Below are 14,392 nucleotides of genomic sequence, written 5' to 3'. Positions count from 1 at the left end.
TACGTGGTACAGTTGTTGGGTATCAAAACGAAACACGTCGTACAAAATTCCATTCCAATCGGATAAGAATTGCGCCCTCCAAAGGCTCAGAAGTCAAGACCCAAGATCGGTTTATATGGCAGCTATATCAGGTTATGGACCGATTTGAACCATACTTGGCACAGTTGTTGGATATCATAACAAAACACGTCGTGCAAAATTTCATGCCAATCGGATAAGAATTGCGCACTCTAGAGGCTCAAGAAGTCAAGACCCAAGATCGGTTTATATGGCAGCTATATCGAAACATGGACCGATTTAAACCATACTTGGCACAGTTGTTGGGTATCATAGCAAAACACGTCGAGCGAAATTCCATTCCAATCGGATAAGAATTGCGCTCTCTAGAGGCTCAAGAAGTCAAGACCCAAGATCGGTTTATATGGCAGCTATATCAGGTTATGGACCGATTTGAACCATACTTGGCACAGTTGTTGGATATAGTAACGAAACACGTCGTGCAAAATTTCATCCCAATCGGATATAAATTGCGCACTCTAGAGGCTCAAGAAGTCAAGACTCTAGATCGGTTTATATGGCAGCTATATCAAAACATGGACCGATATGGCCCATTTACAATACCAACCGACCTACACTAATTAGAAGTATTTGTGCAAAATTTCAAGCGGCTAGCTTTACTCCTTCGGAAGTTAGCGTGCTTTCGACAGACAGACGGACGGACGGACGGACAGACGGACGGACATGGCTAGATCGACATAAAATTTCACGACGATCAAAAATATATATACTTTATAGGGTCTCAGACGAATATTTCGAGTAGTTACAATCAGAATGACGAAATTAGTATACCCCCCATCTTATGGTGGAGGGTATAACAAGTAGGTAAGGTTCATGTGGCAATCTGCCATCAGACTCACTTAGACATTTTCGTCCATTGTGATATCACAGGAACAGAAGGAGAAGATGCCTTCTAGCTCCTACCATTGAACCATTCGGATCGCTTTAGAAAGCCCAATAACATGCGATTGTCCACATACGCTAAATCAAACAGGTTCTCACAGAAATGAGAATCTAAAGTGGAACTCTTTCTTACTCCGAGTATGGGACACACACACAGAAGGTTTTCTATAGTCCCTTCAACTTCCATGTCCATACAGCTTCTGCCATAGTCGTTGCTGGCAACCTTAAGTCTGTCAGCATATTTTCCGCTTATACAGTCCCCAGTCATGAAGAAGACAATGACTGAAACGTCTGTTCTAGCCAATTACAGCAAAGCGGTAGACCTCTTCAAGTCTAGATTAGGCGACATAGTTTTGGCCCCATCTTTGTGACCATCTATTATTCGTTGTCCTTCGGGCATGGCCCTGAAACGATAGCTAGAGGCATACCCACAGACTCCAGTATCCCTGGAATATGTAGGGTAGTTCCTAGTCTATCAAGCTCGTCCGCTTTACAATTCCCTGCCATATCACTGTGGCCCGGCACCCAGAACAGGTGAATTTTGAACTGTTGAGCCATCTCGTTGAGAGATCTGCTAAAGTCGAGGGCGGTTTTTGTGTTCAGAAATACGTTCTCCAGGGATTTAATGGATGCCTGGATGTCTGGGAAGATATTTACGCCAATCGTCGTAATGACATTATATCTTAGCCATTCCACCACTTCCTTAAATGCAAGGATCTCCGCTTGATATACTGTGCAGTGGTAGGGTAACCATTTCGATATGACCAATTCTAGATCTTTAGAGTACACCTCAAAGCCCACCTGGTCGTTGAAGTCTATGTAACTTCTGTTACCAGGGATATCGTAGTTCCAATCGGTTGTATCAGAAATAGTGATACAGTACTTTTTATCAAAAAGCGGCTCAGGTAAGATGTAATCCATAGAAGGAAAGGTGCCTAGAATATCGGATATTGTATCAAGGATAACACAGTGTCCTAAGCCACCACATGACCAATGAGAAAGCTCCCTTAACCTCACGGCAGTGGTCGCTGGCAATTTGTCTAGTCGCAATGTCCAGAAGCATCAAAAGTGTCGTTCTCAATGCGGCTGTAATGCACAAACAAGCCATCCTTTGGATTCGGTTAAGTATTGAGCAGTAGGTGGGCTTTTGAAGCGCCGTCCACCAGACCACAACACCATATACCATTATAGTTAGGTCTAACAACTGCAGTATATACCCAATGCATGACACGCGGTCTAAACCCCCAACTTTTGCCAATGGCTCTCTTGCAGGTTTACAAAATGTTGGTTTTGAAGTTAAATTTCGGCTTATATAGCAGCTATATCAGGTTATGAACCGATTTGAACCATGCTTGGCACAGTTGTTGGAAGTCATAAGGAAACACATCACGCAAAATTTCAGCCAAATGGGATACGAATTGCGCCCTCTTGAAGCTCCAGAAGTCAAGACCCAAGTTCGGTTTATATAGCAGCTATATCAAAACATGGACCGATTTGGCCCATATACAATCCCAACCGACCTATGCTAATAAGAAGTATTTGTGGAAAATTTCAAGCGCTTAACTTTACTCCTTCGAAAGTAAGCGTGCTTTCGAAAGACGAACGGACGGACGAACATGGCTGGACCGATTTAAAATATCATGACAATCGAGAATATATTTACATTATGGGGTCTTTGACGCATATTTCGAGGTGTTACAAACGGAATGACGAAATTAGTATACCCCCCATCCTATGCTGGAGGGAACCACCTCCAAAGGCCGCCAAATGGAATTATAGACCAATAATGACAATATGGGACTCAAATGAAATGTACCTGAGACTAGAGCACGAATCTTACAAATGGGGGTCCGCCTCACCCCCAAAAATATCGGACATATTTACCGACCATAGCAATATAAGGCTCAAATGAAAGTTATTTGGGATAAGAGCACCAATATGATATCCACTTTGGGGGGATATATTTTTGAAAGGCCGTACCAGCACCCCAAACAGGAAGTTTTTTTCTGGCTTTGCCAGTATAGGGCTCAGATAAAATAAGAGAATGAAAGAAGGCACAGTGGAGCGGGCCCTGTCCAGCTTATATATAACAAATAAAAGCGTGCTAAGGTCGGCCGGGCCGAATTTAGTATATCCCCATCCTATGGTGGAGGACATAAAAATACGTATACGGCCTAACCGAAACGACTTAACCGATTTTCTTGAAATGTTCACTGATGGTGCATTATGGGCCCGTGCTGAAAATAGTGTACTTTATTCCTTTTTTATATCTGAAGGAGGGGGGCGAACCCTCCCCCTTACCCAAATTTTCAAAAACTCCAGATCTCGGAGATTGGTGGTGAGATTTAAGCGAAATTTTGTGTGTAACCCAAAAACAAAAATTTGGTATCCAAATTTCGGATGGGGTACTAAGGGGAGACGCCCCACTCCGAAAACCTATCAAATATATATATATATATATATATATATATATATATATATATATATAGAGACCAATCACGACAATATGGAACTCAAATGAAAGGTATTTAAGATAAGAAAACGAATCTGACATCCAATTGTCCATCAAGTGTTTGGGGGACCACCCCAACCCCATAAACACCCCTAAATCGGACATATTTACTGACCATGGTAAAATGGGACTCCAATGAAAAGGATTTGCGAGTAAAATACGAATCTGACATCCAAATGTGGGTTTTTGGGGACCCACCCAAACTTAAATGACATTAAACCCATCGAGCGAATTCGTAGTCCAATAAAGATGATATGGGATTCAGATAAAGGGATTCAGAAAAAAGCGCTTTTATTGTGATACTCTTAGTCAAGCGAAAGTGGCACAAGACACGCCACAGGGGGTATTTTATCGCCACTCCTATTGGTGACCGCCATAAATGACCTATTACGGATGCTGATTGAGGAGGGATTTGAACCCGTCTGCTATACAGACGATGTTATAATACTTCTAAGAGGTAAGAATCCGAACGAGTTATGCAGAAGGGCCGAAAGGGTCTTGCATATAGCATATGACTGGGCTAGACCCAGAGGTCTCAATATCAAACCAGAGAAGATTGAAATATGCCTGTTCACGAGGAAAACGAAGGTGAGCCAATTTAACGCACCACGTTTCTTCAATAAGACGATTTCCATATCTGACAAGGTTAAATACTTAGGTGTGATCTTGAACAGGAAACTGAATTGGAAGTGTCACATTCAGGAGCGTACTGAGAAGGCTCACAGATGTTGGGCACTATGTAGACGGGCCGTATACTCGAGAAAGGGCCTAAATCCGAGAATAGTCCACTGGCTCTACAGGATCGTGATTTGACCAATACTTACTTACGCCTCAGTAGTTTGGTGGACTGCTATGGAGAAAAAGTTCAACATAAGGACCATACAACAGGTTCAGAGAACATGTTGTCTTGGCATAGGCGGAGCAATGAGGGCCACGCCCACTAGGGCACTGGAGACTATTCTAGATATCCGGCCCATTGACATACAGATTAAGTCTGAGGCAGCCACTGCGGCTATGAGACTTGAGGCGATAAGAGAATGGATTGAGGATTATACCATCGCGGTATAATCGAGACGACGATAGGAAACCTGGAAGGAATGGAAGAGGTTTCCGATCGGATACCTGAGATGAACCTTGAAGTCGAGTGCGAGGCACTGCTACCATCGGCACAGTCTTGGATTGACGGAACTCTAGTATTGCCATCTGGAAGATCATTTAACACGGATAGATCAAAGCTAGAGGACAGAGTAGGCCTGGGAGTTTACATGGAGAACCCAGGGACTGAGATCTGTTTCAGACTGCCTGACCATAATACGGTCCTGCAGGCGGTGATCCGGACGATCACGAAATGCGTGAAGTGGTGTGGTGCTAACGCGAGGACGTCGAGTGTGAACATCTTTACCGACAGTAAAATTGCCATAAGGGCAATAACAACCAGGACCGCAAGGTCACAAACAGTCTTGCAGTGTAAAAAGGAGATTAGCGGCTTCTCTGAGAATGGCACGATCCGCATTGTTTGAATGCCGGGCCATAACGGAGTAAGAAACGAAAGGGCAGACGATTTGGCGGTGAAGGCCAGAGGACTGCCGTTAATAAACTTGGTTAATTCGAAGCCTTTCGGGTCGACGCAGTCCGAGTTAAGAGAGTGGGCGAAGAATGCGCATGCAACATTGTGGAACAGCGAAACGGTCGTTAGGACGGCGAAAGTCCTATGGGGAGATCCAGATCGTGAGAAGACGAGGCTATTACTGAAAGAAAGCAAGAAGGAGGTCAGTATAGCTATTGGTATCATAACGAGACACATGGGACTACGAGGACCACTTATGTAAAATCGGTGCGCCAAGTGAAAGCATGTGTAGGGCATGTGAGGAAGATGATGAGACGTTGGAGCATTTCCTTTGTCATTGCCCGGCTTTCGCGTCTAACAGATACCGACACTTAGTTGGAGACACAATACCAGACATGAATCAACTTAGGGGAGTGGCATTGAAAACAATTAAGGATTTTGTAAGTAGCACGGAATTCCTAACCTAAAATTTTCTTTTCAAAGTAAAATAAGGAGCAGCGGAGCGGGCCCGGTTAAGCTAGTTTTGTATAAAAATAGAATTTTGCCAAAATTTTCTATAGAAATAAAATTTTGCCAAAATTTTCCATAGAAATAGAATTTTGCCAAAATTTTCTATAGAAATAAAATGTTGACAAAATTTCTATAGAAATAAAATTTTGACAAAATTTTCTATAGAAATAGAATTTTGCCAAAATTTTCTATAGAAATAAAATTTTGACAAAATTTTCTATAGAAATAAAATTTTGACAAAATTTTCTATAGAAATAAAATTTTTACAAAATTTTCTATAGAAATAAAATTTTGTTAGGGTATTGTTGACCTGGTTTAAAATTCTTGTAATTTTGTTGTATTGTATCGGCTATAGGTCCATTAAAACACAAATATTTAAGGTTTTTTTCTTTTATTTTTCTCCAATATTTCGGTAGACTCCGTCTACCATTTTCAAGGCTAGTTGTATTTAAATAAAAAAACAGAAAAACACAAATTTTAGTAAAAACGAATCACACAATAAAAACAGAAAAACAATAATTTTTAAGAAACTTTAATTCCTATTACATTTAATGAGTTGTTACACGAACTATTGTCTGTTGGCAACTAAATGTTCTCTTCTGCTGTGCTTGTTGACTGTGTGGCGGTATACCTTCGCGCAGCTTTCTATATCTTTCTTGAAATTCATTCTCTCGTCAGGCGGTAAGTCGATGATATGCAACATCTCGAGAGTGAATCTTCGTCTGTAATTGTTCTCTTGAGCTAAGATGTCCACATCGTTGAGGTTTGGCTTATGACCAGTCAATGCACAGTGGGCTGCTAGTGCAGTTTTCTGCTCGATTGGTCTATTATTGGCTTTTTGGTCAGATTTATGTGCAGATAACCTAGTTTTCAATTTCGTCATGGTAGTGCCAATATATGCCATCGGGCATATATTGGACTTGTCGCCGTTACATCTAATTTTATATACCACGTTTGATTTCTCCTCATTTTTAATTTTACATTTTGTCTTGCTGAATAATTCATTCACAGTTTTGCCTGTTTTTAATGCGAGATGGTATTTGTCCTTGTCGTATAGATTTGATTTGCCAAATCTTTCGGAGAATCCTTGTATGTATGTTAGCGATTTATAAATTTTTCCTTTTGTAGGCTGCTCTCCGTCTATGATTTTTCCAAGACGTTCCTTGGCCTTGCCTAATAGTGAATTAATTGTCCAATTAGGGAAGTCGTTGGCTCTAAGAATTGCCTTTATTTTCCTCTCATTGTCAGGATGAAAGTCTGGATCACTAATGCTAAATACTCTTCTTATAAAATTCGTTGCTGTGTTTGTTATTACTCTCTTGTGGTGTTTAGAGTAAAAATTGATTAATCTTCCGGAAGCCGTCGATTTTTGATACCAATCTATTTTTAGCTGGTTGCCATGTCTATAAACTACCGAGTCCAAATAAGGTAGTTTGCCATCATATTCTTCTTCCTTCGTAAATTGGATGTAGTTGTTGAAGGAGTTCAGAGTCTTCAGCGTCTCTGCCACGTCTGATTTCTTCAAAATCGCGAAAATGTCGTCTACATATTTTGTCAATATCTTAGGTTTTCTTATTTTGTCAAATGTGTTATTGAGAAGTTCCTCCATTACGATGTCAGCAATAATGGGTGAAGCGGGTGATCCCATTGGCATTCCTCTAAGCTGTTCATACAACTTGTCATCGTATTTAAAATATCTGCTGTCCTTAATGCAGAATGTTAGAATTTCCTTGAAAATTTCCCTTGGAATATTGGTATATTTTTCAATCTCGTCCCATTTATTCTCAATTGTCTGGAGTGCCAAATTTATTGGAATACTTGGGAACAAGGACACCACGTCAAAAGATACTAAAACTTCGTCATTTTCTATGGTCATGTTCTTTATCTTAGCTTTAAAGTCCACTGCGTCTTTCACATTATATTTGGAATCCTTGGTGATATTTTTCAAAATATTCACTATGTACCTACATAGATGATAGGACGGCGCGTTTATTGATGAACATATTGGTCTCAACGGTGTACCTTCTTTATGGATCTTTGGGAGTCCATATATTCGAGGGGCCAATGCGGTCTTGCTGGTCAATTTATTCTTCTCCTGGATGCTGATAAGATTCAAGTTGTGAAGTTTATCCACCAATTTGTTGTTCCTTGTCTGTAGCCTAGATGTTGGGTCAATCTTTAAGCGCCTATACATACACATATCGTGTATTATTGCCTTCATTTTTTGCTCGTAGTCATCTTTGTACAAAGCCACTGTCTTTCCTCCCTTGTCTGCCGTTAAAATTAATAAATCCTCATTCTCCTTTAAATATTTTCTTGTTTGAGACACTGTGTCCACCACATATTTGTCTCTCATGCTCATCTTTGACTTTCGTAAGTGATCGTCTATCAATGTTGTAAGCTTGGTTCTTCCCATCTCCTGTTCCTCTCTATTCTCTATAGTTTGTACACACTCCTCTCCCTCTGCAATGACTTGCAAGAGTGGAAAGTTCTTGTTGGTGTGTGGGAGAGCGTGTTTCGGACCTAAAGAGAGAATCCATTGTACGTTCGTTGGTATCTCTCGCTCTGTTTTATTCACAAACCACACGTCGTTGCGTCTAATGTTGAGGGCCTTGTCTTGTCGTTGTGTGAGTGCCTGTAGTTTCTTTATGTGTGTTGTCTTGCTCTTGCTAACATTGCCCTTGTAGAGAGTAAGCTCACTGTCGAGGTATTGTAGGAAATCATCTTGAGTCAGTAGTTCTCCTAGCTTAGTCTTTGTATTCTCTACTTTCTCTTTAAAAGAGTGGATTTGCTTGTGTTTGTATTGTATTAGAAGTTTTAATACTTTCGTGTGAAAGTTGTGAATGTACCTGTGTAATGTTTTCTCAATATTTGGCGGGATTTTCTTGGTTTTGTGTGTTTGGAAGATGTTGTTAGTGTGTTTGGTTGCATTGATTATGAAGTTTGGTATGATGCCTGTTCTCTTACATTTTATTAAAAATGTTACCGATGTTTTGAGCTTGGCTATTTGTTTTTGGTGTTTCGAATATTGCTGGGCCGTTCTGTATGTGTGCTCATTGTACTTTTGTTTGATGTTTTTGTATATTGTCATCTTATTTGTTTTTATATTACGGCGTGCCTCCCGTTGATGTATACTCTGTTAGGGTATTGTTGACCTGGTTTAAAATTCTTGTAATTTTGTTGTATTGTATCGGCTATAGGTCCATTAAAACACAAATATTTAAGGTTTTTTTCTTTTATTTTTCTCCAATATTTCGGTAGACTCCGTCTACCATTTTCAAGGCTAGTTGTATTTAAATAAAAAAACAGAAAAACACAAATTTTAGTAAAAACGAATCACACAATAAAAACAGAAAAACAATAATTTTTAAGAAACTTTAATTCCTATTACATTTAATGAGTTGTTACACGAACTATTGTCTGTTGGCAACTAAATGTTCTCTTCTGCTGTGCTTGTTGACTGTGTGGCGGTATACCTTCGCGCAGCTTTCTATATCTTTCTTGAAATTCATTCTCTCGTCAGGCGGTAAGTCGATGATATGCAACATCTCGAGAGTGAATCTTCGTCTGTAATTGTTCTCTTGAGCTAAGATGTCCACATCGTTGAGGTTTGGCTTATGACCAGTCAATGCACAGTGGGCTGCTAGTGCAGTTTTCTGCTCGATTGGTCTATTATTGGCTTTTTGGTCAGATTTATGTGCAGATAACCTAGTTTTCAATTTCGTCATGGTAGTGCCAATATATGCCATCGGGCATATATTGGACTTGTCGCCGTTACATCTAATTTTATATACCACGTTTGATTTCTCCTCATTTTTAATTTTACATTTTGTCTTGCTGAATAATTCATTCACAGTTTTGCCTGTTTTTAATGCGAGATGGTATTTGTCCTTGTCGTATAGATTTGATTTGCCAAATCTTTCGGAGAATCCTTGTATGTATGTTAGCGATTTATAAATTTTTCCTTTTGTAGGCTGCTCTCCGTCTATGATTTTTCCAAGACGTTCCTTGGCCTTGCCTAATAGTGAATTAATTGTCCAATTAGGGAAGTCGTTGGCTCTAAGAATTGCCTTTATTTTCCTCTCATTGTCAGGATGAAAGTCTGGATCACTAATGCTAAATACTCTTCTTATAAAATTCGTTGCTGTGTTTGTTATTACTCTCTTGTGGTGTTTAGAGTAAAAATTGATTAATCTTCCGGAAGCCGTCGATTTTTGATACCAATCTATTTTTAGCTGGTTGCCATGTCTATAAACTACCGAGTCCAAATAAGGTAGTTTGCCATCATATTCTTCTTCCTTCGTAAATTGGATGTAGTTGTTGAAGGAGTTCAGAGTCTTCAGCGTCTCTGCCACGTCTGATTTCTTCAAAATCGCGAAAATGTCGTCTACATATTTTGTCAATATCTTAGGTTTTCTTATTTTGTCAAATGTGTTATTGAGAAGTTCCTCCATTACGATGTCAGCAATAATGGGTGAAGCGGGTGATCCCATTGGCATTCCTCTAAGCTGTTCATACAACTTGTCATCGTATTTAAAATATCTGCTGTCCTTAATGCAGAATGTTAGAATTTCCTTGAAAATTTCCCTTGGAATATTGGTATATTTTTCAATCTCGTCCCATTTATTCTCAATTGTCTGGAGTGCCAAATTTATTGGAATACTTGGGAACAAGGACACCACGTCAAAAGATACTAAAACTTCGTCATTTTCTATGGTCATGTTCTTTATCTTAGCTTTAAAGTCCACTGCGTCTTTCACATTATATTTGGAATCCTTGGTGATATTTTTCAAAATATTCACTATGTACCTACATAGATGATAGGACGGCGCGTTTATTGATGAACATATTGGTCTCAACGGTGTACCTTCTTTATGGATCTTTGGGAGTCCATATATTCGAGGGGCCAATGCGGTCTTGCTGGTCAATTTATTCTTCTCCTGGATGCTGATAAGATTCAAGTTGTGAAGTTTATCCACCAATTTGTTGTTCCTTGTCTGTAGCCTAGATGTTGGGTCAATCTTTAAGCGCCTATACATACACATATCGTGTATTATTGCCTTCATTTTTTGCTCGTAGTCATCTTTGTACAAAGCCACTGTCTTTCCTCCCTTGTCTGCCGTTAAAATTAATAAATCCTCATTCTCCTTTAAATATTTTCTTGTTTGAGACACTGTGTCCACCACATATTTGTCTCTCATGCTCATCTTTGACTTTCGTAAGTGATCGTCTATCAATGTTGTAAGCTTGGTTCTTCCCATCTCCTGTTCCTCTCTATTCTCTATAGTTTGTACACACTCCTCTCCCTCTGCAATGACTTGCAAGAGTGGAAAGTTCTTGTTGGTGTGTGGGAGAGCGTGTTTCGGACCTAAAGAGAGAATCCATTGTACGTTCGTTGGTATCTCTCGCTCTGTTTTATTCACAAACCACACGTCGTTGCGTCTAATGTTGAGGGCCTTGTCTTGTCGTTGTGTGAGTGCCTGTAGTTTCTTTATGTGTGTTGTCTTGCTCTTGCTAACATTGCCCTTGTAGAGAGTAAGCTCACTGTCGAGGTATTGTAGGAAATCATCTTGAGTCAGTAGTTCTCCTAGCTTAGTCTTTGTATTCTCTACTTTCTCTTTAAAAGAGTGGATTTGCTTGTGTTTGTATTGTATTAGAAGTTTTAATACTTTCGTGTGAAAGTTGTGAATGTACCTGTGTAATGTTTTCTCAATATTTGGCGGGATTTTCTTGGTTTTGTGTGTTTGGAAGATGTTGTTAGTGTGTTTGGTTGCATTGATTATGAAGTTTGGTATGATGCCTGTTCTCTTACATTTTATTAAAAATGTTACCGATGTTTTGAGCTTGGCTATTTGTTTTTGGTGTTTCGAATATTGCTGGGCCGTTCTGTATGTGTGCTCATTGTACTTTTGTTTGATGTTTTTGTATATTGTCATCTTATTTGTTTTTATATTACGGCGTGCCTCCCGTTGATGTATACTCTGTTAGGGTATTGTTGACCTGGTTTAAAATTCTTGTAATTTTGTTGTATTGTATCGGCTATAGGTCCATTAAAACACAAATATTTAAGGTTTTTTTCTTTTATTTTTCTCCAATATTTCGGTAGACTCCGTCTACCATTTTCAAGGCTAGTTGTATTTAAATAAAAAAACAGAAAAACACAAATTTTAGTAAAAACGAATCACACAATAAAAACAGAAAAACAATAATTTTTAAGAAACTTTAATTCCTATTACATTTAATGAGTTGTTACACGAACTATTGTCTGTTGGCAACTAAATGTTCTCTTCTGCTGTGCTTGTTGACTGTGTGGCGGTATACCTTCGCGCAGCTTTCTATATCTTTCTTGAAATTCATTCTCTCGTCAGGCGGTAAGTCGATGATATGCAACATCTCGAGAGTGAATCTTCGTCTGTAATTGTTCTCTTGAGCTAAGATGTCCACATCGTTGAGGTTTGGCTTATGACCAGTCAATGCACAGTGGGCTGCTAGTGCAGTTTTCTGCTCGATTGGTCTATTATTGGCTTTTTGGTCAGATTTATGTGCAGATAACCTAGTTTTCAATTTCGTCATGGTAGTGCCAATATATGCCATCGGGCATATATTGGACTTGTCGCCGTTACATCTAATTTTATATACCACGTTTGATTTCTCCTCATTTTTAATTTTACATTTTGTCTTGCTGAATAATTCATTCACAGTTTTGCCTGTTTTTAATGCGAGATGGTATTTGTCCTTGTCGTATAGATTTGATTTGCCAAATCTTTCGGAGAATCCTTGTATGTATGTTAGCGATTTATAAATTTTTCCTTTTGTAGGCTGCTCTCCGTCTATGATTTTTCCAAGACGTTCCTTGGCCTTGCCTAATAGTGAATTAATTGTCCAATTAGGGAAGTCGTTGGCTCTAAGAATTGCCTTTATTTTCCTCTCATTGTCAGGATGAAAGTCTGGATCACTAATGCTAAATACTCTTCTTATAAAATTCGTTGCTGTGTTTGTTATTACTCTCTTGTGGTGTTTAGAGTAAAAATTGATTAATCTTCCGGAAGCCGTCGATTTTTGATACCAATCTATTTTTAGCTGGTTGCCATGTCTATAAACTACCGAGTCCAAATAAGGTAGTTTGCCATCATATTCTTCTTCCTTCGTAAATTGGATGTAGTTGTTGAAGGAGTTCAGAGTCTTCAGCGTCTCTGCCACGTCTGATTTCTTCAAAATCGCGAAAATGTCGTCTACATATTTTGTCAATATCTTAGGTTTTCTTATTTTGTCAAATGTGTTATTGAGAAGTTCCTCCATTACGATGTCAGCAATAATGGGTGAAGCGGGTGATCCCATTGGCATTCCTCTAAGCTGTTCATACAACTTGTCATCGTATTTAAAATATCTGCTGTCCTTAATGCAGAATGTTAGAATTTCCTTGAAAATTTCCCTTGGAATATTGGTATATTTTTCAATCTCGTCCCATTTATTCTCAATTGTCTGGAGTGCCAAATTTATTGGAATACTTGGGAACAAGGACACCACGTCAAAAGATACTAAAACTTCGTCATTTTCTATGGTCATGTTCTTTATCTTAGCTTTAAAGTCCACTGCGTCTTTCACATTATATTTGGAATCCTTGGTGATATTTTTCAAAATATTCACTATGTACCTACATAGATGATAGGACGGCGCGTTTATTGATGAACATATTGGTCTCAACGGTGTACCTTCTTTATGGATCTTTGGGAGTCCATATATTCGAGGGGCCAATGCGGTCTTGCTGGTCAATTTATTCTTCTCCTGGATGCTGATAAGATTCAAGTTGTGAAGTTTATCCACCAATTTGTTGTTCCTTGTCTGTAGCCTAGATGTTGGGTCAATCTTTAAGCGCCTATACATACACATATCGTGTATTATTGCCTTCATTTTTTGCTCGTAGTCATCTTTGTACAAAGCCACTGTCTTTCCTCCCTTGTCTGCCGTTAAAATTAATAAATCCTCATTCTCCTTTAAATATTTTCTTGTTTGAGACACTGTGTCCACCACATATTTGTCTCTCATGCTCATCTTTGACTTTCGTAAGTGATCGTCTATCAATGTTGTAAGCTTGGTTCTTCCCATCTCCTGTTCCTCTCTATTCTCTATAGTTTGTACACACTCCTCTCCCTCTGCAATGACTTGCAAGAGTGGAAAGTTCTTGTTGGTGTGTGGGAGAGCGTGTTTCGGACCTAAAGAGAGAATCCATTGTACGTTCGTTGGTATCTCTCGCTCTGTTTTATTCACAAACCACACGTCGTTGCGTCTAATGTTGAGGGCCTTGTCTTGTCGTTGTGTGAGTGCCTGTAGTTTCTTTATGTGTGTTGTCTTGCTCTTGCTAACATTGCCCTTGTAGAGAGTAAGCTCACTGTCGAGGTATTGTAGGAAATCATCTTGAGTCAGTAGTTCTCCTAGCTTAGTCTTTGTATTCTCTACTTTCTCTTTAAAAGAGTGGATTTGCTTGTGTTTGTATTGTATTAGAAGTTTTAATACTTTCGTGTGAAAGTTGTGAATGTACCTGTGTAATGTTTTCTCAATATTTGGCGGGATTTTCTTGGTTTTGTGTGTTTGGAAGATGTTGTTAGTGTGTTTGGTTGCATTGATTATGAAGTTTGGTATGATGCCTGTTCTCTTACATTTTATTAAAAATGTTACCGATGTTTTGAGCTTGGCTATTTGTTTTTGGTGTTTCGAATATTGCTGGGCCGTTCTGTATGTGTGCTCATTGTACTTTTGTTTGATGTTTTTGTATATTGTCATCTTATTTGTTTTTATATTACGGCGTGCCTCCCGTTGATGTATACTCTGTTAGGGTATTGTTG

General features: G+C 39.1%; 3 protein-coding genes across 3 annotated transcripts; all 3 read right to left on the bottom strand.

The window, feature by feature from the left end:
- Positions 1–970: 970 nt before the first annotated feature.
- Positions 971–8,970, bottom strand: LOC131998393 (uncharacterized). Its single transcript, XM_059370679.1, has 3 exons — positions 8,941–8,970; positions 7,368–8,832; positions 971–1,038 (listed from the first exon to the last, which is right to left on the bottom strand). The coding sequence occupies exons 2-3, from the start codon at positions 8,638–8,640 to the stop codon at positions 971–973; spliced, it is 1,341 nt and encodes a 446-aa protein (XP_059226662.1). The 5' UTR covers positions 8,641–8,832; positions 8,941–8,970.
- Positions 8,971–10,082: 1,112 nt separating this feature from the next.
- LOC131998392 (uncharacterized) lies at positions 10,083–11,815 on the bottom strand. Its single transcript, XM_059370678.1, has 3 exons — positions 11,786–11,815; positions 10,213–11,677; positions 10,083–10,099 (listed from the first exon to the last, which is right to left on the bottom strand). Exons 2-3 carry the CDS (start codon positions 11,483–11,485, stop codon positions 10,083–10,085), a joined length of 1,290 nt encoding a protein of 429 aa, XP_059226661.1. The 5' UTR covers positions 11,486–11,677; positions 11,786–11,815.
- A 1,112-nt stretch (positions 11,816–12,927) lies between these two features.
- Positions 12,928–14,330, bottom strand: LOC131998391 (uncharacterized). The gene is made up of 2 exons (XM_059370677.1): positions 13,058–14,330; positions 12,928–12,944 (listed from the first exon to the last, which is right to left on the bottom strand). Exons 1-2 carry the CDS (start codon positions 14,328–14,330, stop codon positions 12,928–12,930), a joined length of 1,290 nt encoding a protein of 429 aa, XP_059226660.1.
- Positions 14,331–14,392: the final 62 nt, after the last annotated feature.

Source organism: Stomoxys calcitrans, unplaced genomic scaffold (assembly GCF_963082655.1).
Source record: "Stomoxys calcitrans unplaced genomic scaffold, idStoCalc2.1 SCAFFOLD_281, whole genome shotgun sequence".
In the NCBI taxonomy this organism is placed as follows: Eukaryota; Metazoa; Arthropoda; class Insecta; order Diptera; family Muscidae; genus Stomoxys; species Stomoxys calcitrans.
The sequence above is the reverse complement of the archived record's forward strand: the minus strand, read 5'-3'. Positions and strand labels throughout refer to the sequence as shown.

Coding starts and splice junctions, on each gene's coding strand:
- LOC131998392 (XM_059370678.1), bottom strand. CDS start 11,485: ATGACAATATACAAAAACATCAAACAAAAGTACAATGAGCACACATAC.
- LOC131998391 (XM_059370677.1), bottom strand. CDS start 14,330: ATGACAATATACAAAAACATCAAACAAAAGTACAATGAGCACACATAC.
- LOC131998393 (XM_059370679.1), bottom strand. CDS start 8,640: ATGACAATATACAAAAACATCAAACAAAAGTACAATGAGCACACATAC. Junction 1,039..7,367: donor CGTGGTGTCCTTGTTCCCAA/GTATTCCAATAA, acceptor TGTTTGATTTAG/CGTATGTGGACAATCGCATG.